The following is a 25,450-nucleotide window of genomic DNA, read 5'->3' on the forward strand; positions in this document are numbered from 1 at the left end:
AACCAAAAAAATGTGTCCTTTGCTCTTGGCTTAGGAAGTTGTAGCAAACTTGAGTGGTGCATGCTGGGAATGTTGTAGCTAGAATTGTAACTTGTTTGCAATATGTGCACAGATCCAAATTGGTAGGGTCTCTGGCACAAAGCCAAAATAAGTAAATTACTTCTTAATTCATGAGAAGTGTTTTTGAAAAGGTTTGATTTGGCAACTCACAAAATTTAAGTAATTGAAGGTGTTGTTATCCCTTGGTCTTCTAAGTTTTGGCCTTTTCAAGGCATTGTCTTTATGCTGGCTCTGCAGAAGGTCCTTTTGTAGCTTGTGCTGCTGTGTGCATTTCATGTGTAAATATAAAGCTTTGACACTGGGCAGCGGAGTACCACAGTAGTGTTCTTTGTTACACAGGACTGCTGCTTTCCTGGAGTTGCTTCAGTCTGATGAAATTAACACTTTAAACGTTCCTGACTCCTTGTCTTACAGAATATAAACTCCACATGTTCCTTTTTCTGAATCCAAAGTCTTAACAGAGTTCATTCTAAAATCCTTGGAGCACTTTAGAATTTTCCAATCAGGATCTCCATGTGTTTCTTATTTTCTGTTATTTAACAAGGAAATGCTCTGTTATGAACTAGGAGTTGTTTTCTTCTTTCCAGAATCGAGTGTGGCAGAGAGACCAACGAGATATGCGAGCAATCCAGCCCGATGCGGGATATTACAATGATGTAAGTAGAATTTTCCTGTTCACTGATAAAGTTGTGCAAATAAAATTTGTCCAGAAGATAGGAAAGATTCTGCCTGTCACCTGAGGTTACTTTTGTATCTCCAAAAAGCCTTAAAGCTGTGAAGGGTATTTTTACTGTACATTATTTTGTTCTGTTGGAATCTGTGTGCATAAAGGGACCTTAAGCTTGGACAGGCTTTTAATTTCTGTGCATAAGAACTTTCATCATGCACTGAGGTTACAAAGCTACTCTTGAAGATGCTGTTTCTGGATGTTTGTGTTTTTAAATCATGCAGACTTTGAAATACTTCTACCAACTTACTTCTGGTAATATCCCTGCAAATGACAACCTTGCTTTTCCAAAATGAGTGTTTAGAATGTGTTCTTTTCTTGAAGGTTCTGATTTAAATGTCATCAGGAAATCTTTTCTTTCTTCTCTTACAGTTGGTCCCTCCTATAGGAATGCTGAACAACCCTATGAATGCTGTGACAACAAAATTTGTTCGGACATCTACTAATAAAGTGAAATGCCCAGTGTTTGTTGTCAGGGTGAGTACAGTGTTGGAATTACTTTGTTGTGTTGTCTTAATTTAAATTAGACTGATTCTTAACTGAACAAGGTGGCAGTTAAAGCATCTTTAAATAAAAGTAGTATGTGCAGTGTATGGACTGCTTCTGTGTCCCGTCTTTCTATGGAGAGCTTTAGGAAAATAAATGGTAAAGTTTGAGTACACCAGAGTTCTTACTCTGAGTTTGGGGTGCAATTCCTACCTTATTACATTTCAGAGACCTGACATGTCTTGACTCGAAAGGAAATTTGGTCTCTGTGCTGTTGGAGTCTCATAGCAGCTTTTAACAACTTTTCCATGATGTCAGAAGTATTGTTTAGTATGGATATTGTGTGCTAGAAATGCATTGGTGCCAATAAGCTGTTTCATCTTTACAACTAGAGTTTTTCATTGTTTTTACAGTGAGCTTTGTCCTGTTGTTAGTAAAGTCAAAAGTCTCTGGCACAGTTCTGCATTTTTGCCTTCTCACATCCTCTAGAAAGTCATTTAGTAGCTTCCATTTCTACAGAGTTCCTGAAGAAGCTCATGATTTATTTGGAGAATTGTGAAGAAATATTTGAATGTTATATTTGCACAGTTTAGTTAAATGTTTCTTTTGCAGTGGACTCCTGAGGGGAGACGCTTGGTCACTGGTGCATCTAGTGGGGAGTTCACTTTATGGAATGGACTGACTTTCAATTTTGAAACCATATTGCAGGTAAAGTAATCTGTCAAGATTTCTTTGTATTTCCTTGAGGTCTTGGAGCATGTTTTAGGAACACATCTTCACCCTGTTCATCATGGGTCTGTGGTCTGAGTGCTGATGGGAGCCTTAGAGGTCTTCTGTCCTGTTGTGATCCCATGTCAGGCCATGGCTACAGGCAATTCGCTCAGTGCTTCTCATTCCACCTCCATCTTCTGTATTAACTGTTCTTGAGAATGTACTATGAGTATTTGTAATAATAAAGAAACACCTTGAAAACAAAGTGCAAATACTCTTATTATTTAGAAGGCCATTGTGTACAGAGTAAGGGATGTTCCCCCCCCCAGCATCTTGAATGTAATTAGATCATCATTGTTCTCGTTTCCTCATTGCAGCTGTTAAGTCGGAACTTTAGTAACTTCAGTGTTTGTGTGGATCAGAGAGTATTGGAATGTGTTTGCTAGAAGTTCTGTTTCTGAATTTGCAGGCTCACGACAGCCCTGTAAGGGCTATGACTTGGTCACACAATGATATGTGGATGCTGACAGCAGACCACGGGGGATATGTGAAATACTGGCAGTCCAACATGAACAACGTCAAGATGTTCCAGGCACATAAGGAGGCGATTAGAGAGGCCAGGTTTATACACAATATACCATTTTCTGTAGTACCTATTGCCATGATTAGACTGTTCTCTAAGTGTATTCTGGGTGCAGAAATGCATGGGTTCTGTCAGATTCTGGGAAACTTCCTGCACCACATAAACACAGTATTTCCTTTTGTTTCCACATTCTCACCGTTTTGCTGGCACCTTTCTGAATTAGTATTGTCCCAGTATCCGCCTCTGCAATATGTTAGAGATGTATTTGTCTGCCGCATTTTGCACTGGTATTCTTTTCATTTTTATATGGTGACGATGTGTATCAGTTATTCCTTTTTATACGCACTGTGTAAGACAACAATTTCATTCCAAATAAAGAATTCAGTCTTTAATAATCTAACTGAATAAAATATAAAGCCTTCAGAAATAAAACACCTGCATAGTTCTCACAAAATAATAAAACACTAAATAAAGTGAAGAACTGCTTGGCTTGGTGAAGCCAAGACTTCCAGTAATACTAAATACCCACGCAGACTGCCACATACAGAAGTCTAATGTTAATACTGAATGGGTTCTTCAAGCTTGAAACTGTAAGAAAGCCATTGAAAAGAAGATTGTAGGATATTCTCTTGGTTCAGTGTTGATGCCTCAGTTGTGCAAATGTCTATATAAAAATCAAATCCAAAGTGATACTTATCAGTAAGATGTAAATGAGGGGTGTTTATCTAGAGTAAACCTGCATATAATTTTTAGTTAATGTTTTTAAAGTAAGCCTGAAGACAAGCTGCAGATCCCAAATGGTGCTAAAACAGTGTTTCTTTGGGTTCAGGTGCTGGCCCATGGTGATAAAGGTTCACTGCCACAAACTCACTTTCCATTAAAGTCACCATTTTTCGTGGTAGGGTGCAGCATTTTCTGCCAGAGTTTGGTTATGAGAAGTGCTTACTTTGGATTCAGTTACTGTCTCACTATCATGGCCATGCACTGAATTTCTCTACTGCTTTAGGCCCTTTCTTGATCATAAAGACCTAGGATTTCACAAAGGCTCCCTTGTGGTCTTTCACTGCACCAGAAAGAAAGTTGAGTGCCTATCAGTTGTTGGAGGTGTTCTGGCCCTATTCACATGGTTAAATAACTCCTTGCTTTTCCAGTGACTTTCATCTATCAATGTTAACTGCTGAACCTGGAAGCTGCTTACATGTCTGTAGGATTCTTTTCATGTTGTTGGTGGGATGTAATAAGAGGGAGTGTTTCCAAATTGCTCTTACAAGTGTTTGTTTTATATAGGTTTTTTTTCCCCAAAAGTTAAACCAAGTAGCATTTTCCTGTAACCAGCTTTCCTTTATGTTTTGCTTCTCTGCTGCAAAGCACCTGTTGTTGAAGAGGAGTTTTTTCCTAAGAACTGTTCTCCTGTGCTTCTATGCAGTGTCACTTTCTTGTGATATTACCAAACCTGAAAATCTAGGCTGACAGTTACCAAACCATATTGATGTTGCTTCTCATCCTGCAGAGAAGGCACTACTGTGTGCAGTCACAAATAGGAAGGTGCTAAGAATAAATGACAGATTTTTTTCCTCATTTGACAGGGGACTGCAATGCAATAGTAATCCTATGCTGAATTCATGTCTTGTGGTGAAGTGCCGTTTGGCAGGCACTGTATTCACTTAGAAGTGCCTATGTTCAAATGCCTCCTTCAGTGTATAACACATTACAGTATAATTTTGCCCTGTCTGAGAAGCATAGATAATCTGTTAAATGCTGACTTCTTTCCCCTGCTGTGTGTCTTCATGTAACAGTTTCTCACCCACGGATAATAAATTTGCTACATGCTCTGACGACGGCACTGTTAGAATCTGGGACTTTCTACGTTGCCATGAGGAGAGAATTCTTCGAGGTATGTGTACCAAAAGTACTGATTGGGGTATTTCAAGAGGGGGAAAACTTTTTTTTTTTTTTTTCCTAGATGTTCACAATACAGAAGTATCAGCTTGTCTACAATTTTTTTCTTAATGCTCCAAACAAGTTTTTGTTTGGCTGCTGCTATAGGTACCTTATATTCAGAGAGCTGCAGTTCACAAGGGCATTACACTGTTAACTCTCCACTTGAGCTCTAAACAAGGAAGGTGGATAGAAGGACATTTTACTACTTCCTAATTAGGTAGAAATAGCTGTTTCTGGATCAGGAATACATTTCTCTTTCTCCAAAGCTTAATCTTTGTGGCTGCTGTTATTTCAGAACATGCATCTACATGCAGAGGATTCCATTCTTTTCAGGGGCATACCTTTCATTCTGATTTCTTCAGAGGCAAGGTGGTTATTTCTCATTCCTTAAGAGGAAGAGAATATTTAAATAAAGAAAACAGGTAAATTTTAATCACATAATTTATAGCACAGGCAAATAATCCTAGCTATGGTTAAAGTTTCTGTCCAGCATATATGTACACTAAAATCTGGTGCCTTTCCACTGGCCTTCTTGAGTCTTTCTCCTTTTCTTGCTGCATTCCTAATGAGCAGTAACAGTAGCTTCTGACAGCTATTCCTTTTTTGCAGAGATGTCCAAAATACATCATTTAATAAGAATATATTAAAAGGCTGTTATGAGACTGAGGGCTGTAGATTTGCAGATAATCTGCAAAGAAGGTATGGAATAAAAAACATGGGCTTTCAGTTCCAGGTGTGTGAGCTTGTTCAGTGCTTTCCTAAATTAAGGAATTTTTTTCCTAAATCATGCCTCCATTTTGGACCTGCATTCCATATTTTATGAAGCACAGCTCTCCCTGTTTCATTTGACTCTTAAGGTCTCCTCTTGTTTTACAAGCATGTTACTTTCAAACACCACTACTTTGCAAAGACATTGAGCTTCAGCATTATTTCAGTGATGATATTTTAACAGCATGTGTCCATAGACATTATGGTAGGTGTGTTCTTTGCAGGACCTGGCAAACAAATTTCTAGATTATATACTTTACACCTGTTACTCTGGAAGGCCTCAAACAAATTAAGGACTGTTCTACTTGATGCTTTACAAAGAAATCTTTCTGCCCTAAACATATTCTGTATCCTCCTCCAGGTATGTACTAACCATGTGGAGGAAATAGGGATTCCCTCCATGCAGAGTTGTCAAGGTTATAAAAATCCCTCCACTTCTGTGTTCTTTCAGTGTTGTGTGTAAAGTAGAAGGAGAAAAGCATTTAATTTAGGCTATAGAGAATTGAACTTGCACTACATTTTCTTCTGTTACCTTGTGTATGTTAACATTTGATTGTGAGTAGACCTCAGATAGAATTATCCTATAGTTTCTTAGTTTATACTTCTCAATATTCAATTTTTAGTTTGCACATAATTATATAAAGAATACATTTGCTACTGCTTTCATCATCTAACCACAATGCACTTCACTATTCATATAAATTGAAAGTGGTTTGAAAACTTTACCATCTTTGGATAAAATTGAACAGGTGAGATTATTCCTTGTTTCTACTGTCAGATAAGCAAAAAAACACCAAACCCTAACCTAAACTCAAAGAACAACAGCAAAAACATCCCCCACACCAAAGCAAAATAATACCCAAACCCCTGATTGTTGGGAGGATGTCTCTGCAAATATACATGTTTGATTTGGCTTTAGTCTCTAGGACTGGTTTTAAATATGGTCAGAAGAGTTATTTGAAAGAGCTGATGGGTAACATCATTTTCTTGGTAGAAAATACAATATTTCACTCTTTTATTTGGAGGCTAGTGCTTATGGCTTTGGGGTATTGATCTTCAGTTTTTGGCTTGTCCATGGGCATTTTGCTTTTACATGGTTACAAGTGTGACCTGTAATACTTTGCTGAGTACAGCCTTCCAATTGTGTAACTGCTCATGCCATTGCCATGCAGTTAGAGATCTGTAAATTAAAATTTTGGTGCCACTGTGTCAAAGGGATTTTATGTACATTGTTTAGATCAAATACAATGCTGGGAAATTATTTTTATTTCCTACTTTCGCACATCATACAGCTGTTCTGGATAATATTGGCACTGTGAAGTTGAAGGAGTTCTACATTGTCCTTTAGGTCCAGAGTTTCACTTCACATGTTAAGGTGGTCTTCAAGTTTTCACACAGAATTATAAAAGTCAGATGTATTAATTAAAAAGATCAGCACTCACAGGGATAATATATCAATATGTTGTTGTTGTGAATGATTTTTCAACAACAAATTAAGGAACATATTTTAAAAAACAGATTTGAAGATTCTAATGGTAAGAAATGCTTTTAAAGCAATTCTGTAGAGAGCATTAAAGTTACTGGGATAAGCTTTGCTGATATAAAAAAGACAGAATTCCACAGACTTATTGCAGGTGCTTTTGCTTGCACTAGAGCAAACTAATATTATTCCTATTGTTTATTGAAATGGTTCCCTTAAAAGTGGCCTGAAGCAACAATTCTAGACTTGCCTTCTGAAGAGTATTGGAAGAACAATGGAAGTGGTAAATTACATAAGATAAATTTTTAAGGCTAATTACATAAGATAAATTTTTAAGGTTTCCCTGCAGTTCTGTCTGGAATGGGCTGTGCAGTTTTCCAGTAGTTTAACCTATGAATACATGAGCTGCATGAGGTACACTTAAGAACTGTGTCCACTTCTCTTTAATTCCTCAAAGTGAAGGTAAACAGGACACCCTTCAGGATTCTTCATGGGTTCTGCCACACGTTCTGAGTTTCATTTCTTCAATCTCTAAGTCCCTTTTTGCTGGCCAGTTTTTCACTGCCTAATGTTGCTATGGCTGTTGTTTGTAGCACCACAGCTTTCCAGGGCACAGGAGGGGGAGTTTAGGCATTTTGTTAGCAGAACATGCAGATTTATCAGGTTCCTTTTTAATACCCTAAAGAAATAAATAGGATTAAATTATTGCTTTCTTGGGGAACCATCTTTAAATAATTCAAGTGAGTTATCTTGGAAGAACTTGTAGGTGGAGGAAATAGCATTGAGTGTCATTGCTTCCCCACAGCCCAGGCACTGCCTGGCTTTCTCTTGAGGTAGAGCTGCTGTGGTCCTGATTTTGCACCCGTTGTTTTTACCTCTGTCAATTTCTGTCATTTCAGCATCTTGATGATGGTAATGAGTACAGTTTAGGGCACTTACTTAAATACATAGGTAGGAACTTCAGTGATGTTAAAAAAATGTTCTTTTAAAAATAAGACATGGAAAACAGGTTATAGTATAGCAACATTTTATTTTCATGACAATCTGTTCCTCTGAAAGGCGTTTCCAATAAAAGTATCTCAGATCTTTTGTCTAAACTGTTGCAGTGATGTTAATGCTGGGAACATTTCTGTAAGAACATACACGTGGATGGCTTTTAATAATGCTAAAAACATCTAGTGGAAAACTGTGTGCAGTACAACATTCATGTCCCTTTATTTATATGAGAAATTAATGCTATTGCTGATTTTTACTGGTGGCAGTGACATTCTGGGTAGTGTGTCTGTGCTGATGTATCCCTGGGTATATTTTGGGTAGGTCATTAATAAACACATGATTCCTTAATTATTCCCAGCATGACATCATGGGTTAGGAGGCTACAAATAGATTTTGATTTTTTTCTGTTCTCTTCTCCTTCCTTCTCCTTCCTCTCACAGAATCCAGTAGAAATGAGAGCTTGGGAAGCCTGTAATGTTTTCATTCTGAAGTGTAGATGAGTTCTGTATTCCCAGGATTTCAGAGTTACCTGCCTTAAATAGTTCTTTTGGGGAGGATGACTCCACCCAGCTCTCTGAAGGACGGTGTAACCCATGCTTTTTAAAATACTTTGTAGATACGTTCTTCTATTTTCTGTCTCTAAAATAGGGAGATACATTAAACAATCTTTCAGCCAGTGTGGTAGGCTTGACAAAAGATTTGTCAAACAATTAAAGGCAAACAAGATTTTATTGCATTCTGCCTGGATTTGAAATGTGCAGTTTGTAACTACATCTAATTTTTAACACTATCACCTACAAAATAACCCATGTGTTTGTGCCTGCAGAAGTCACAGCAATTGTGGTAAAAAGACTTTTCATCTGCTCCCAGGTTCTGCAAAAGTGTTTCCACCTCTGTTCATACTGAAATAACTGAGGGATTTATTCCTTCCTTCTCTTCCATTTCTCAGTCTTTATTAACAAATAATGTACCATGAAGCCCCTTAAGCTGTTTGAATCTATTGTATGGTTTGTATTTTCTGCACTTTCTGCCTGAAAGTGAAGGATCTCTTCAGAGTTTTTTCCCTCAAATAGCAAATCCTGAACTTAATTTAGACATGAGTTCCATGGGTAAAAGGAACCTGAGGAGCAGAGCTACATCTTCATCTTGGTCCCTCACTTTTAAACATTCATTATTATCCAGCTCTTAGCCTTGAAGCAAGTAACTTCTCAAACTGTTTCCTTTTCTTGGAGTATAATTGAACTCCACATCAGATAACTTAAAAAAGCCTAACACTTCTGTTTCCAGCTTTACTACCCTTATATGAGGTTTTTCTTTTTTTTCCTTTGTCTCAACAAAGAGAGAAAACTCAATAAATTCCAGAAGTGTGTGTATGTCAATACCATGTTTGTTGTAAGGAGACCTATTTTTTTAAACCTTCTGGGTATTTTTGTGGGGATTGCTTCTTTAGACTGTTGGGATTTCAAGTATGTTTGAAACATCTTCTAGTCTAGGTGCAGCCCCCCATGAATATTAGAAAGTTTTTACTCAGAACAGAAGCTCAGGATGAAATGAGACCTGGCTGGTAGTGGCACCAACCATATCATACTAGAGAAGGCAAGTCCTTGAATTTTTTGAACTTAAAAAGATGATCTGTTTTGGAGTGCTGGTATTGGACCAGCTCAGTCTCCTCCTTGTTGTTGGATTTTTGTTTGCCAGCCAGTGTTGCAGGTCTCTGATCTTTGTCAGTCTTTGTTGTCAAAGCTCAACTGGGGCTGGGGGAGCTAAATCAGTTGAGGAACAGCAAATTGCTGTACTCTTCATGTGCATTAGGCACAAGAAATGTTAAGGAATTTGTGTTAATAGTGAATCTGTGAGAGGTTTTTCTTTTCCCCTATTTGAACAGGATCACTTGCACAATCTGTGATGCAGGAGCTCTGCTGTTCTGCTGCTCATGGTGTGCCAGTAATCCTGCAGCTGCTCCTTTGATTTTTTGTGCATGGTGGGCTCTTTATAGTCTCATGCACTTTTCTTCTCTCATTAGGAAATGTCTTTACCTTTGTGAGATTAAAAGTTAGAAATACTGTGCACAATTTTTTACTTCATAAGTGGAAGGTATCACACAACATATATTTCCCTAGCATCTTTCTCTACACTTTGGTCAGAGTTAAGCAGCACCAGGGCCTTGGAGTGGGAATGCTTATACCCTTTCCTGAGCTTGTAGCTAATCTCAGCTACTGCTGCTTGTTAGAATGGTGGGTATCACCTACATTAGATGGGAAAAATCCCATTTCTTGCTTGAGGCTACTAAAAAGTGTTCAGGTATCATCTGGTAACTCAGTGCTATTCCTGATAATGACTTTCAGGACTAAAGTGCATTGGGTTTCTCTGCATAGGAAACTTTATTAGAGGTAGGCTTTATTGAAATATCCACTTCTCTATGTGTTAAAACTAAAAATCCTTCTGAGAGTTGGGAAACTACCTTGCTGTATTGACTTACATCAGCTTTCTATTTGTGAAGTATTTGGATTGAACAAAAATTTGGGATTGAACTGCTAGGTTGAGGTGGTTTCTGTGATTAAAAGGTGGTGATAAGGTGATAGCTTCAGGCTTTTGCTCTGCTTCCTAAAACAATTCCAAGAGAATTAGAGGATGTTGAAGACTGCTCTTGGAGCTGGTTGCACCTGATATGCTTAAAAACTGTGGTTCATTTTGTGAGTAGTGTACAGCATAAGAGTTCTGATTCTCACCTAGAACCTGTGTTTTGAAAATCATGAAAAATGAATAGGAAATATATAGAATTCTCTAGGAACGGGTAAAAGAGATCACAAGACATGAACCACAGCACTTGCTATAAAAAAAAGTTACACTGCACACTCCTGTCAAGGCTTTTCATGAGACAAGAATGAAGAGACACTGTGCAAGAAAGAGATTATTTCAGATGCAACTTTGAAATATTTCCATCCTTTAAAATTGTCCTGAAGCTGAAAGTTTTACAGTCGCTTACATTGAGCCCAAGGGCAAATTTTACACTAATATTTGTAACCCATCTATTCTATTTAACTTGGAGAAATAATGAGAAACCTCTGAGAAACCAGGACAGCCAGCTCTCAATGCTGCTGAAATACAGGATAGTTCCATAAGAACTTCTCTGCATTGTTAGGATTTCTTGCCTCTGCTTCCTTTTGTGTGTCTGCTGATTGCAAGGGGCAGATAAATACTGAACTAGGTGAAACTGTTTTTTACAGGTTGTTAGTTATAAATACTTGAGGGATGAGAATTTCATTTCCATCAGTTGTGTCTTCACATGGAACTAAAAATAATTGTGCACAATAATCTGTACAGGGCTGAGGACCCACCTGCAGAGAGAGCCTCTGGGTGCCCCTGAGAGCTTTGTCCTTCAGCCATACTCATGATTGTGGGGGAAGAAGAACACCCTCTAACACCACCAGATTACATTGATAGTAATGATAAAATCCTAAATTACAGAGGCATTTGAATGCTGATGCTAAGGTGTTACCAGTCTTTTTCTCAGCACAAGTGGGGTTGTTGCAAAGGAGGCAGGCTGGGTGCCACTGAGGATGGTGGCCTCTGGATATCTACTCACCAGTATCTGTCATAGCAAAAAAAACTATCTGCAATTAGCCTTCTGCCAGTTATATTAGTAACTCATCTCTGATAAAGTCTTACATGGATGAATACTTAGAATTGGACACTTCATTAATTAGATTTTTAATGGACTCTCTTTTTCTGACATGCCATTTCCTCAGAGAGCACAGATAAAATAAAGCTCTTAGAGTGAGTGGTGGAAGTCTTCAGAAAATAGAAAAACACAGTTCCTTGCTGAAAATAATCCATGTCAGTCCTTAGAAGCTTCCCTTGCAGGCTTCGTGATGCCACTTGTATGAGTTAAACAAAACTCTTTATTTAACTTTTGTCTTTTTATATCCTTCAGTTACTGTACTAAAAGCTGTTGTGCATCTAGGTAAGCATAAGCTTTGCAAAGCATTTGATATTTTCTTTGCATAATTTTTATTCTACATACTTAAATTATTTCCTATTATTTCTACATTTAGCTCTGAGCGCTATTCTAGGTTTAGTAGTGAGACATTTGGCATCAAGTTTTATCATGTGACTGGTACCATAATCTCATATTTGAGATGACATGTTGCTGGGGACAGCCAGACCCTGGGAATGGGGACACAGCTTGCTGTTTTCCCTAAAATACAGTGGGGTTTTTTTCATGTCTTTCATAACTGCCTGGCATTAACTTCCTCATGAGAGAGCTGATCCTGCTTGTGATACATTGCATTTTTAGGAAGACACAGTCAAAATTTAAACTAGGAATTAGCTGAAATGGGATTGTATAATAGACCAGGAGAAAAGGGATAAATAGGAATCTTGAATAAATCTGTGTGAAAGGTGGCTGGAAATAAGAAGCATAGGAAATGTGAGGAAAGTGTGTAGGCTGTGTCAATATGAAAAAACAACAGCTTGTGTAAGGTTTGAGAAAAGCTGGTGACAGTGTGAGTGTGGGGATGAGAAGAATGAGGTGTGGTGGAACTTGGCAAGTCACCCTGGGCATTTTGTGCATAATTTTGGGCAACCTGAGTCACTGGATCAGCCACTGGAGAGGCAGGGGTTTTATGGCTGAGTGGCACACGTGGACAGAGTGAATCTGTGCTGATCTGTGGGGGAGCAGTACCCCTGATATCTCTTATATTTTGTGTTCTGTGTCAGGGCTTGTAGAGACTCCAACTGATTGAGTAGAGTTAGGAACATGCTCTGTGTTTGTTCTGAAGATGAACATGGAGTGAATCATAGAATATGATGAGTTGGAAGAGACCCCCAAGAATCATGGAGTTCAACTCTTTAGTCCTGCTCATCCCCAAGATTCGCAGCATTTGCCCAAGAGTATTGCCCAAACCCTTCTTGAACTCTGGTGCTGTGACCACTTCTGGGGCCTCTGTTCCAGTGCTCAACCATCCTCTGGGTGAAAAACTTTCCTGGTGTCCAACACAATCCTGTCCTGACTCAGCTCTAGCTGTTCCCCTGGGTGCTGTCACTGCTCATGAGAATGAAGAGATCAGTGCCTGCTCCTTCCCTTCTCCTCACAAGGAGGTTGTAGACTGCAGTGAGGTCTCCTTAGTCTCTTCAGACTGAACAGATCAGATGACCTCAGCTGCTCCTACATGGGAGGTCTTTCCCCTCCAGACCTTTCACAATCCTCATGGCCTCCTTTGAACTCTGTCTGAAGCTTCCTGTCTTGCCTTGTGGTGCCCCAGCACTGGAGGTGAAGCTGCCCCAGGTCAGAGCAGAGCAGGACAATCCCCCCTTGCCTGACTCCCTCCTGGCTGCCAGGGCACCACTGACTCCCATTCAGCTTGCCATCCATCAGGACTTCCCCCAGCTGCTCTCCAGGCTCTCATTGTCCATACACACAGCCAGGGTGGCCCTGTCCCAGGTGCAGAACCCAGCAGTTGCCCTTGGTAAATTCATGTGCTTGGTGATTGCCCAGCTTGGTGCTGTTCAGTGAGGGAGGGATGCCATCATTCTCCCTGCACCTAGGAAAAGCTACCTGATTAAAATTCATTATCTTCTTTAGTAGTCCCTCTGAAGCTATGTGGACTTTTTTTTTTTTCTTCTTTTAAAGTTTTGTCATTTTGCAGCTCTAAAACTGAAGTGTCTGAAGTGGCTCCTCAGCTCTAAGGTTAGCTTTGGTTCACTTCAGCTGGGAGTATGACCAAGGTACAGGTGTATGCTTCTGCAGAAAGTAGCTGAGTAGGTTAAGCATGCAAGCATGTACTCAAGACTTACAAACTTCAGTGCCAGAATTTTCCAAGGATTGATCCTTATCTCACAAAATTATCTCATAAATTGTGTCACTAAGTGACAAAATACAAATTGTCGCTTAGTTTTGTTACTCACAGATAAGACTTTTTGTTGAAAACAAAACACTTCTTGGGGAAAACATTTTGATTTCTGCTGTTGAAAGTATAAATATGTCTTGCAGGTAAAGTAACTGTCATGAAATTTTTATTCATTTATAAAGGGAAGATTTTTAGGGAGAGATTTTTTTTTAATTCAAAAATATTAGGGCTGTTAAGTGTCATAGCTTCAAAGAAGCACACCTGTAAGTTTGACGAGTCTAATTGTACAGGAGAAATCTAAAACTACTCAAAATATATTTATCTTATAAAAAGTTTCACAGACAAGGTTTGACAATTCTTCTATCCCCGACAGTTTAGATTACTGCTTGTAATTATTAACTCAGTGGAAGCATCTGATATTTCTAGTCCTGCAAAACATTATTTTGATACATTACACCAGCTATCTAGTTCAATGCATCAGCTAGTTATTTTAATTTTTATTACATTATTAATATATTTTAAATATATACAGTATTTTCTTAATATTTGTCATATTGTGTGTACATTAATTTTGCCCCACTGGATTTATGTAGTGAGAGCTGTTCCAGATGTAACTACAGGCACTTAGAGAAGTAGTTGTATCATTACATTTAATTTGCTGGTGTAGACAAGAACTGCAAGTATTTTACTTACATTGTCATTGAAGACAGAAGGTGATCTTCATCTGGTTTTGATCATTTATAGGAATTTTGTCTGAAACTTTTTGCTCACCAAAATTAGGTTTTAAAGGGAGCTCACCATATATAACTGAGCCTGAAAAGCTGAACATTAACTATAACAGGACTAGAGCAAGTGCTTCTTTCAAGACACCAAGATCTTGGAGGGTAAACTTCCAATTTTCATTCAAAAAAAGCTGAGGAATGTGTTACCTCAGCTGCTTAATATTGGGAAGAAAAATACCTTTTAGTAAAAAACAAACAAGCTTTCTGGGCAGATATGTATTTTCTACCATATACAATAGGTCTTTTTCTCTGCCTGTTTGTTTAGAATTATGGAGAGCATGAAAATATTGTAGCTATTGTATTAAAATCTTACATTTTGAACTTTATCACTTTAAAAAAAGATCCTCTAAAGAGAATCGTAATAACCTTATAAATTAGTAGCTGTAATATTGCTGTAATTACTGTAACTATTCTAGTTTTCAAAGGGTAAAATGAATAGATGAAAAAAATGGAGCTCAGAATCCTATTATTAGTAGCATATTATTTATTATATTCTGGGGAAGTCAAGTCTAAATAATTATACAATACTTTTACACTTGAACTTCTCTTTATAGCTGACTTCCTTCTCTCCAGGATAGCTTTATTCAGCTTTATTTTTTTTTTCTGTGTTAAGATTTAAGGAAGGAGTAGCTCTGATAAATATTTACAATCCTCAGAATTTGGATAGAAAGACCTTAACACTTAGCCTAGTGCTCCATGAGATCTATTTTTCATCAGAGGTTGAGGTTCTTACTGGCTTTATAAATAATCACTACCCTCAAAGACTAAAAAAAGTCTGAGTGTCATCTTGGGATTCAGTGAAGAGCTGATACTCCAGTCCTCCCTCCAGCCTTCTGTGGGAGGCACTTGTCCCAAGCTGCTTGATAGAGTAAAACATTCTCCTTTGCAAAGGAAATTGTCACCATTTTAAAATATTTGGAGATATGTAGCACAAATTGATGTAGAGAAGAGTGTGAGAGTTTTGCTGAATTTTAGGGCTTGTACTGCCTCTGTCCTTGGAGGTTTTCAGGCTGAACCTGGATAAATCCCTGAGTAACCTGCTCTGACTTCATAGTTTTGAGCAGCTGATTGACCAAGAGACTTTTGAGATTTCTTCCAGCCTGACTTACCCAGTGCTCCTGGGGTACTGATTCAGTAATTATACTTAATTCCTCTGTTTTGCTAAAGCCAGCAAAAATTCTACTGATGTAGGATTCAGCTGTCCATGCATGACATAAGGAACTGATCTTGAAAAGAATCAAAAATTCTATTTTTTTTAGTCTATTTTTCTGGCAGCTTTTACCATGCTTGAGGAAATGCACATTATGTGGATTGGAAAGGATTCATGTTTAGTGGGTGTTTTTTTTAGAGATGCTACATGTTTCATCATTCCCTAGGAACTAACAGTATGTTAGAGTAATCATCACTGAAGTTTCAGAACTTCCTGTGTCCTAAAAGCATTAAAACCTTGTGATTGTGTGCTGTCAGCATCTTTAATGTTTCTGCTGATGTAGTAAGTGAGTAAACCAATACCTATTTATATAAATATGCACTAAATATATGTAATTGTAAATTTATATAATTTTTATATAAATATCTCTAATGGTCCCAGTGGCATATTTTATCACCTTAATACTCATTTGCTGCTTTCTTTTATGTGTCACAATCATTCAGTTTTGAAAAAGATTTTGCAGGTTGTGTTGTAAAGCTGTAAAATCCATGCACAATTAAATTGAAAGTGTTTGCTTTAAAAGTAAAAACAAGAAAAAAGTGATTTAGGTAGATACTTTACTCCATTGACTAGAGCAGCCTAGATTTGTCTGTGTGCATTGGTGTTCCTGAAGCTGCATTTCTCTAGATCACATTCCCAGCTTCTCCAGAGACTCCCTAAGTAGACCTGCTGTTAATACAAAAATAAGCCTTTACATCCAGGTGGAATGGGTGTTACCTGTCTTTTTCTTCTTTTTCTTTCAAGTAAGAGCTGGTCTACAAAGTAGACCACTGTTCATTCCCACACCTCTTCCAGGTCTTGACTGTAATGTCTAAACCAAAATTACTTAATTTCTGAGTTTAAGCATTTTAACACAAGACTGCACATTACTAAATTTTATTTTGAGACTGCAGTTATCTTAAAATTTAAAAAAATTAGTTTTAGAAGTTGCTTTGTCTTAAAACATGAAAAATGCAGGCCAGTTTTGTCTTGGTGTTTTTACTACAACTGAGTTTAGAAAGGAGTAACCACACATTTCAAAACTTGTAGACAAAATTCTCCCATTTGAATTGTAATTAATAGAGAAGAAGGTACAGTTGCACATGGGAAATACAATCTGGACAGCTATAAAGCCTATTTCTGTATAGCTTAGGTCCTTCCAGTTCTTGGCAAGATATCTCTGTTTTCTAAGGATTTACTGAGCCTGTAGCTTGATGGAGTGCTGGGTGTTACTGCTTGCTGTTTGTGCCTGGTCAAGAAGAATCTGCCTTTTCTTTGTCTGCCTTCTGTTCTTTCTTATCCATGCATAATTCATAGGCAGAAATAGAAGTTTTAATTAGACCAGCTGATACAGTGAGAGAAAAGAGTAGGGTTGTTTGGTTAAATTTTTTCTTTTAAAGGCTAGACCAACCCTTCTTAAGGATACAGAAACTTGCTTATTTTAGGTCAGCTGATGTAGTTGGATAATAAGATGCATTTTCCCTGCAGATCTTGCTTTATGCCCTTAAATCTTCAAGTAACAACTCTTTGTTGCTTCCCTAGCAGGGACTCGCCTACCTAAAACGACTGTAAAAGGTTTTTTCTGTTTAGCAATACAAAAGCATTATTCTCTTGGCTGCTTTGCTAAATTTAGCCCTTAGGAATATTGATAACATTGATGAATATGGATTACTCTTGATTGCCATTCCCCTTTTGGAAGTCCCTGTCCTCCAGGGAATTAGAAGTGAGCACATGGTGTTACAATTACAAATATAAAAAGCTAAATTCAACTAGACAGGTTTTTTAATTACATTTAATTACTCTGCAATTATTCTTTGGGGCAAAGGTAGGTTCTTTGTTTCACACTACTCCTGGTTGGTCAGGAATATCCCCTGCTTCTCAAGGAATGGAGGAAGAAAAGCTCATTCCAGTCACCTACACAAGCACGTTGGAGGTGTCGTTTCTGTAGTGCGTATTGCATTTGCCAGCAGTTTTAAACAGGGCTTGCCTAAAAATGCAATCAGGAATTTTTGTGCTTGTATTGATTTAGAATTCCTGTGGTCACATAAAACTGGAGCTTTAAATAGCAGGTGCACTGCTGCCAGCCATGTTTGGAGGGATGCAGCCACCCCTTCCTGGCTGGAAAACACGTGCTGCTTGTTCACAGGCATTGCACACGCTGCCTGATGCTCTCCCCTGCCATTTTCTGTTCCCTGCATCGCAGAATTCTTCAAGGATTATCCAGTCTTTGTCCCTAAGAGCACTTAGTGTGGGTGTTTCAGTCTGCAATTTCACCACAAGGATGTCTGTTCCCAGTAAGCTTGGCTAGAAATACTGGCAGTTAATCTGCAGTGGTTGAAGCTGCATTATTTCCTGCACAACTCCGTCATCTCAGGTATCTTCACTTCCACAGGTGTAGCAAATCACAGTAATTCACTGAAATTCAGAGAAGGTTCTGAGTCATGGGGGTTTATTCCACAGAAGTGACTTACACAAGTTGTTTTTAACCCATTGCACAATATTTATTTACCAAATTAATGACTTGTTCCAGCAGAATGTTGATATTTGAATAAGTTCTTTTAAAACTTTTTTGTAAGATGAAATCATTTACTTGGTAAGTAAATTTACTTACCTCAACTTACTTTGCAAGTAAGGAAGGCATGAGGCAATTTTTCTGAGAAATACTTAGCAGCAGCAATTATCACAAGTAACAAGCATAGTTCATTATTGGTATATGAAAGGGAACAGAGTGGGGAATTTAAATTAGAATTTAATTTGACATAAAGTGCCATATTAAAAATCTTAGAAATTAATGTTGCATTTATTAGACATGAGGAATATCAGAATGGTTTTCCTGATGTATCTACTCCTTGCAGTCCTTGCACAGGAGGAACCTGAGCTTTAGGGTGAGGAGGTAATTAATTTTTCAGTTTGTTACTGTCCATGGCTCTTGGATTGCAGTTACTGTGGGCTGGACATCTGCAGGGCTGGGAATGGTCACCCAGCTGCTTCAGGTGATGTGATCTGCTTAGCAGATGTTTTGTCCTAATTGTAGTTCCAATCAGCCTGAACAAATTACCTGCTAGTGAAAAATGATAAATTGCACTAATAATTCTGAAAATCTATCCCCCTTAAGAAAAAAAGAAAAGTTGAATTCACAGAGGAGCAGAAAAGCCTTCCTAACACCACCTGATAGATGATCAGGCTCTATAACTTTTATATAACAAGAACTCCTGGGAAGGTTTAGTCCTTTGGACATGATGCAGGAATATTTGCTGCTGCTTTGCTGTGGCTGTGTGTCATGCAGAGGGCAGAGCTCAGTCCCAGTGGTTTCTGTGTGAGGCAGTGATCCAAGGGCACACACAGCCTGTGGTGCTGTCCCAGGGAGATCAGGGCCCTGCTGCTGCCCAGGCTGCAGCAGAGGAAGCTCCTGTTTGCAGGGTCAGGTGTTGCCAGCCTGCTGCCCTCTCCCCAGCGCAGTGCTTCTGGCAGCTGCTCACCTGCCTGCCACACTGACTCTTGTAAAGCTGCATCATGGGAGTGTGTGTTCCAAAAACAGACCAGCCTAATGGAGGTGTATTCTGTGTACTAAAGCAATAACTGTACTTTATTTGCACTGAAAATAAACTGTTGACATGGGATTATACCTGTCAAAGCTTCTTTTTTTTTTTTTTTTTTGTTAACTTTTTAAGGTTAAAAATGCACTTTACTCCCCAATACAGAGTTGCTGTGTTAACAGAAATATGAAGAAAATAAAAATGTAAATTTGGCAGCACTTGCATCATTTGGCCAACAGATATATTTGGGGGTTTTTTCAGTTTCCTCAGTGGCTTATTTCAGTAGCAATGACATGCTCTTACCTAGTCTTCCTTAAACAGAAATTATACCATCTTCTCTCATGACAGTCATCTTTCTTTGGTATATGCTTATGAGACTATGTATGGAAATTTATCTGTGCAAGTGAAGAGGTGACTTTTTTTCCTGCCTCCTGCACAGCACTGATTCACTTAATCAGTAATTTTATTTTATGGAAGATTTCTGAAGTCAAATTTCCTAGAAGATAAATCCTGCACATTCCTCAGCTTAGCTACAGACATCACACACAGCACTGTAAAAAGTGTTTTATTTGAGGAGCACAGATCAGTTCCACCCCAGGCCAGGAGACCAGCCTCATCCTGGCCATAATCTCCCCCTCATTATTTTTGTGCTTAGCCTGTTTCCTTCCTTCTGCCTGTTATTTTCCAAATTTCCCATCTTCCCAAGAGCACTTGCTTTTTAGCTTTCTCCTGTCTCTGGAGCTTCATATATGGCCCCAGTTCATTGGGGTTATGGGAACTGGTTTGTACATTGCTGAGACTGGAAAGATATTTTGTGTTTTCTTCCTTTCAGTGTGTGTGAGATGAAAAATTTTAAAAGCTGCTACAGAAAGCACTGAGAGAAATCTAAAGATTCCTTAGGAAAAAGCTTATTTCTAAACCACATCATCCCAGTAAACACTTCTCCTTTTTTGCCTTTAATTTTAAATTTATCATATAGTTATGTTTTCTTCTGGTGGTTTGAGCCACATTTTTTACACAGTTGCAGATAGTCTGAAGTTTAGTAGGTATCTTTTGTGGTGCTGGTTTTGTATAATAAATGCTCCAAAATCCAGGCAAAAAAAGCCCCACAGATAAATTGTTAACATTTTCAACTTGTATTTGCAGAATGGTAATAATTAAAATCTCTGGTATTAATATTCCTCCTGTGGTGATCATCCCCTATCAAAGAAGACTGAGTTAAAATTCTGCAGGCAAGATCATTGTTTCAGAAAAACTGAAAAGTTTCTTTTTTCTCAGTGTTGCTGAAGAGATGGTCAAACTTCTTTTTTTGTTCTGTGTGCACTTACAGATAGATGGACATTCTCTGTCTTGGCTGTTCTTTTGTCCCTGTCACATAACTTTTAATGTATTCTCTAGAATTTTGGCTCTATGTATTGTTTAGAATTTTTAATACAATTTTTGAAGTTTTTTTAAAGCTCTAAAATAGCTTTAGTTGATAAAGTGCTTCAGACGAATTTATTTTTCCTCTGAGTGTAAGATTTTTGACTAACCAAGTTCCTGTTTCAGTATTTGGAAAATTTTCATTTTGAAATATTAGACAATGTATCTGGTGCTAACATGGAGGGGTGTGAAATAACAGCCAGGAGCTGTTGGTGTAGCACTGAAATTGAATATTTTTCTGCTTCTGAGGAGCAATTTTCCTGTTCTAATCAACATTTTTTCCTGTGGAAGCTCTGATTACTTCATGAGACTGTAACACTGCAGTTACAGTTGCAGTAAGCTTTTAGGATTCTTTCCTGCCAAATTCTGCATCATTTCTTTTTCTTATTTTGGGAATTTGTAGCATGCTGCTGGGTACATGTCCCTGTAGACTCAAATACAAATTCAGTTATAACCTGCATCACAGAGGGGGGAACAATGTTCATGTCCTGGCTGGTGTTTTTACTCCTTGGAGGCTGGCAGAGAAAAATCTAACTGCTGGTGACTTCCAGAAGCACAGAAGGGTTGGAAGGGGATGATTCCTGTCTCCTCTGTTCTGGTCTTGAAAGAACATTCTCTAATATGTTGTCATAGGACACCTGTGTCACACCTATTTTTTTTTTTTTTTACACTAAGAAGTAGTAGCAATTTTTTTCCCTTCACTTTAAAAATTGTATCTCTCTTGTTTTGTTCACATTTCTGTGTGATGTTAGTAAATGAATTTGAGGATTCAGGATTTTCCACAACTTATTGCCAGCACTTTTGTTTGGAAACCTACTTAAACTGGTGATAGCCCCTTTTGCCTTTCTTCTCATGCCCATGTATGTTATCTTTACATGTTCTCCATATCTTTCCCCCCTGGTTTTGCTATATCTGAGTTACTTAAGTATTATTTGGGTTGTTTTATCCCTTTTCTTCCTGTTGACATCTCTCCCTTTCTTTGTTAGGTTTTATTGCACAAAATCCCTGGTAAGTTTTGAACATCATATTTTTCCCTGTCTCTCTGTTCAGTCTCATGTGAAGAGCTTTGTTTTAGATCCATTCATGTGCTTGTGGACTTTAAAATGATACATGGGGAATGCACAGAATTTTAGACAGCTTCATAAATACTTGTACAGCCACACTGCAAAACAGTTGTTTAATTAGGGACCTCTTTTTAGAATTCAAAGATATTTTTATTTCTCTACTTACTTAGGAAGTGCAGTGTTATTTTTAAATCTAAAGGAGGGAAAGATTTTCTTAAATTTCAGAATTAGTAGGTGGCAAGAAAGAGAGGACTGGGAGTGTAGTGGTGATGCAGGAAAGTCAGGAAAATAAGAGGAAATTTAAAGTAAGACAGAAAACATTCCTTGTTTCTGTCTCTTGCCTGACCTCATCTCTGCTGCTTAAAATTTCAAATGAAGGGTTTCTCTCTCTTAGGTGTCTGCAACATTATTCAAATCATTGTTTGTCTCCAGCATTTCAATTACACTTTTTCACTGAGATTGTTTTTGTTTTAAAATTTTGCTGTGTTTTTTCTCATTAGCCCCAAAATCACAGCTAAATTAAACGTGCCTGTATGGTAGTGTGATATTACATGTGATAATTACATGCCAGATTTTTTTCTGTTTCAGTTCATGGTACTCTGTTCATTAGGTGGGTTTCTGTCCCTGTAATTTTTCAGTCCTTTTGTATTTCAGTGGCTTGAAAATTGGCCCTTCCTGCTTGAGATGAGAATTGTGTCTGCTCAGAAAGAGCAGTGCTTTGTCACTCAGTGCTCTGCTTTCTGCCAGCAGTTTATTTCAGTGGACCTGCTGCTTCCCACTTTGCTCAGCCTTGGTGGCATTGCAAAATGCACAGAGCAAATTAAATAGCCTCTGTCTTCATATCCTTCTTGGATCTTTTACACTTGCTAATTGGATTATTGACTGACACAAATCTTTTCCTGCAGTCTATATAATAATCTTTCTGTGTGTCCCCTCACCTCACCCCAGGCCTGCTGCTGTCCATTACTACTGGGAGTATTGTCAGTCATGTACTTTTTGCCCTACAACCAAAGAAAATAGTTTTCCCAGCTTCTGTGTCCTAAACTCAGTATTTCTTTGCTTGACATGATAGTGGGTTCATAATTATGAGATATTTTGTAATGGTAAACTGTCAGAAATAGTTTATGTGTATTTTTTGGCTGGCAAGAAGAAAAATAGCATTTTTGTAGAAGTGCTGTCCCTTAAAAAAAAAACACCTGGCTGGACAAGTGTTCATCTGGGTCTGGCCTTTAATCATTTACTTGACTGACAGGTGATAGTTCCTCTCTCAAAGGGATGTTAGAAAGGTAGGAAGCTGCCCTGTCATCTTAACCATGAAAACACATTGAAAGCTGTTCTTCCAGTTAAAGAATATCAAGTTCACTGAAAGATCTTGGTAGTTCTTCTGTGTTGGGTGTTTTTATTAAAAGATTCTGGGTTCACTTGGCAGAAAGGGTCTATCAAGAGAAGACTTCTTGTAACTTCTTTTACTGAGATCTGCAAATACTTTTTTTAGTTTTTTGCATCTTGCTGAGAGAATTCTCTGGTCATAAAGAAACCCACACAGGGGTTTCTTTGAAACTTGAATTAACCTCTAAACCAGGTATTTGGGCTGTTCTTTTCTCTTTCAACAGCCATAGTCACCAGCAGAACTCAAATGAGTATCCAGCAGGATGTTAAAGGAAATAATTACTAGAAATAAATACTAATGGTTACTCTTAGATTTTCTGGAAGTCTTTGTTCTCTTCCCAGAGCTGGGAGCTTATTCTGGTTTTACCACTTAGAACCTCGACCAAAATTTTGGTCAAAGCAGAGAGGCAAGGAGGTACTAAACTGTAAAGTGTCTGCCCTGGTTTCCTTCCTTTCCCCTCTGTTAACTAAATTGCCAGGCTGAATTTTGGGGTGCACCAAAGTTCCTTTATTAGCTTTAAGTTAATTTCATAATACATCTAAATTAATACTGTGGTTTTGGCATTCCTTCTTTGCATTACTTACTGTAGTTTCAGTAAAACTATCAGACTTTAGGTGTCACAAAGTGTCACCAACTTTTTGTGACATTTAATGGTGTCACACAGGTGTAACAGGCAAGGGCTTGGCAGGAGAGTGCTGGTGGAAAGGTGGGGATTGTGACTCTCTGTTGGCAGGAAATAACCACACCAAGTCATCATTTTCAGGAATTAGTGACCAGAACTAGTTTCTTAGGATGTGTTTAGAAAACCCCACTGAAGCTGCTGTAGGTTCAGTTCATCTTAAAATCCCATCAATTCCTGGAAGCTTGGCTTCAGGCACCAGTTTTTAACTCATGCCTCACTTTGTTCTTGGTTCATAAAATACAAGTGTGTGATCTGACTATTCAGTAGTAACTGTCACTGTGAGGCTTCACATTATTTGATATTCTGATCAAATTAATTTTTTCTGGTTTGGCTTTTTTAAGTTGATGATCCAGGCTCTAGGCAGACTCCAAAACACTTGTTTGGTTCATGTTTGGAGGACTTGACTTGGAACATTTTCATTTGACAAATATTTTGGTCTATTTTTACAAAACAATCTACTGCCCAGCAATTTGATTCTGTACCCAGATATGAGGCCACAAAGCTGTTGAAACTACAGACTCATGATTGACAAAAGAATGGAATTTCTCATCTCTTAAGTTGATGCTTTTTCTGCCCTGGAAGGAGCAGTGTTGTTCCACTCTGGGGCACAGCTGTACTCACCCCTGTTCTGTTCTGCCCTTGCTGTGTTGGATGAGCTCAGCCCTGCCTGGGGGCTCCAGACACTCAGCACTCCTTAGAGGCAGTGCAGGCTTTGTCACATCCAGTGACAGGGACTCTAAGGAAGGTGCCAGAAAACAGTAGGAAACTCTGGGACACTTCCTGAGGGAGTGGGGGTTTGGCTCCTGGCAGATGTTGATGTTGTGAAGCATGAGAGATTTTCTTACAATTGCTGTTCATTTTTTAATGTTTCTTGTACTATATTTTTCTTATCATTAAATGTAAATGCCCTTATAAATAAATATTTTCTGTCAATGAAAAGCAAGTGTGTTGCTGCTTTCAAAGTAGGCTGGCTAATTTTTTAACAGAAAAGATCATCTAGTCCCAGCTACTTTACAGGTAATGTAAACAGCAAAAAAAAAAAAAAATTCCACCTTTTGCAATTAAAAAAAACTTCCTTTTAATTCTCTGATAAGTACATGCAAAGAAATCATAAATAGCAATGAGAATTTTAGTAGATAAGTATGCAATGAGAGTGATAATTTTAGTACAAAGTAGAATCCAGTCTGTATTTCATAAATAATTTAACTGTGAGCAAAACCTGTCTTGGTCCTTGAATTCAGCTGCATTACTGCTAAGCACTCACATTTCTATTTGGAGTAAGAAGGTGTTGGAAGTTTTAATGTGGTATATCTTCTCTTTTGACACTTTCTGCCCTTTTTTCTCTGTCATTTCTTCTGAGCTAGCTCTGAGCTTTCTAATGTTTGGGTTTTTTTAAGATCAGTAGAAATAATGACTGCTGTATTGCACTAAAGCATTGTGCTGCATCTAAGGCATCATCACATAGGTGATCTCCATCACAGAGGTGCTCTTAATGATATAAATAGGGGATTAAGTGCATAAAATTGGTCCTAAGTTAAAATATCTGGATGCTGATTAAGCAAAATTAGTGACACTTTAGTAATATTTTTACATACCAAAATATCTTAGTGTTGATATTTATCTGTGGTCAGTCTAGATATGACATAACTGTGTCTTATGATTAGAAATTGTGAAGCATGCATATTTAATTGATTTTTTGTTGTTGTTGTTCTCACAAAGAGAATGTTAAACAGCTTTTGACAGATGCTGGTCTCAGTCAGACTTGTTTTGTCCTGATATGTTTT

At 38.1% G+C, this 25,450-nt stretch overlaps 1 protein-coding gene across 1 annotated transcript in view; it reads left to right on the top strand.

Moving 5' to 3' along the window:
* Positions 1–25,450, top strand: part of WDR33 (WD repeat domain 33) — a 67,650-nt gene that overhangs the window by 17,966 nt on the left and 24,234 nt on the right. Inside the window, exons 3-7 of the mRNA XM_084212513.1 lie at positions 648–716; positions 1,160–1,264; positions 1,886–1,981; positions 2,454–2,605; positions 4,364–4,461. Coding sequence (XP_084068639.1) covers positions 648–716; positions 1,160–1,264; positions 1,886–1,981; positions 2,454–2,605; positions 4,364–4,461 — 520 coding nt within the window. The remainder of the gene's footprint in view (positions 1–647; positions 717–1,159; positions 1,265–1,885; positions 1,982–2,453; positions 2,606–4,363; positions 4,462–25,450) is intronic.

This window comes from Fringilla coelebs (assembly GCF_963513975.1).
Source record: "Fringilla coelebs genome assembly, chromosome: 10".
NCBI classification, from domain to species: domain Eukaryota; kingdom Metazoa; phylum Chordata; class Aves; order Passeriformes; family Fringillidae; genus Fringilla; species Fringilla coelebs.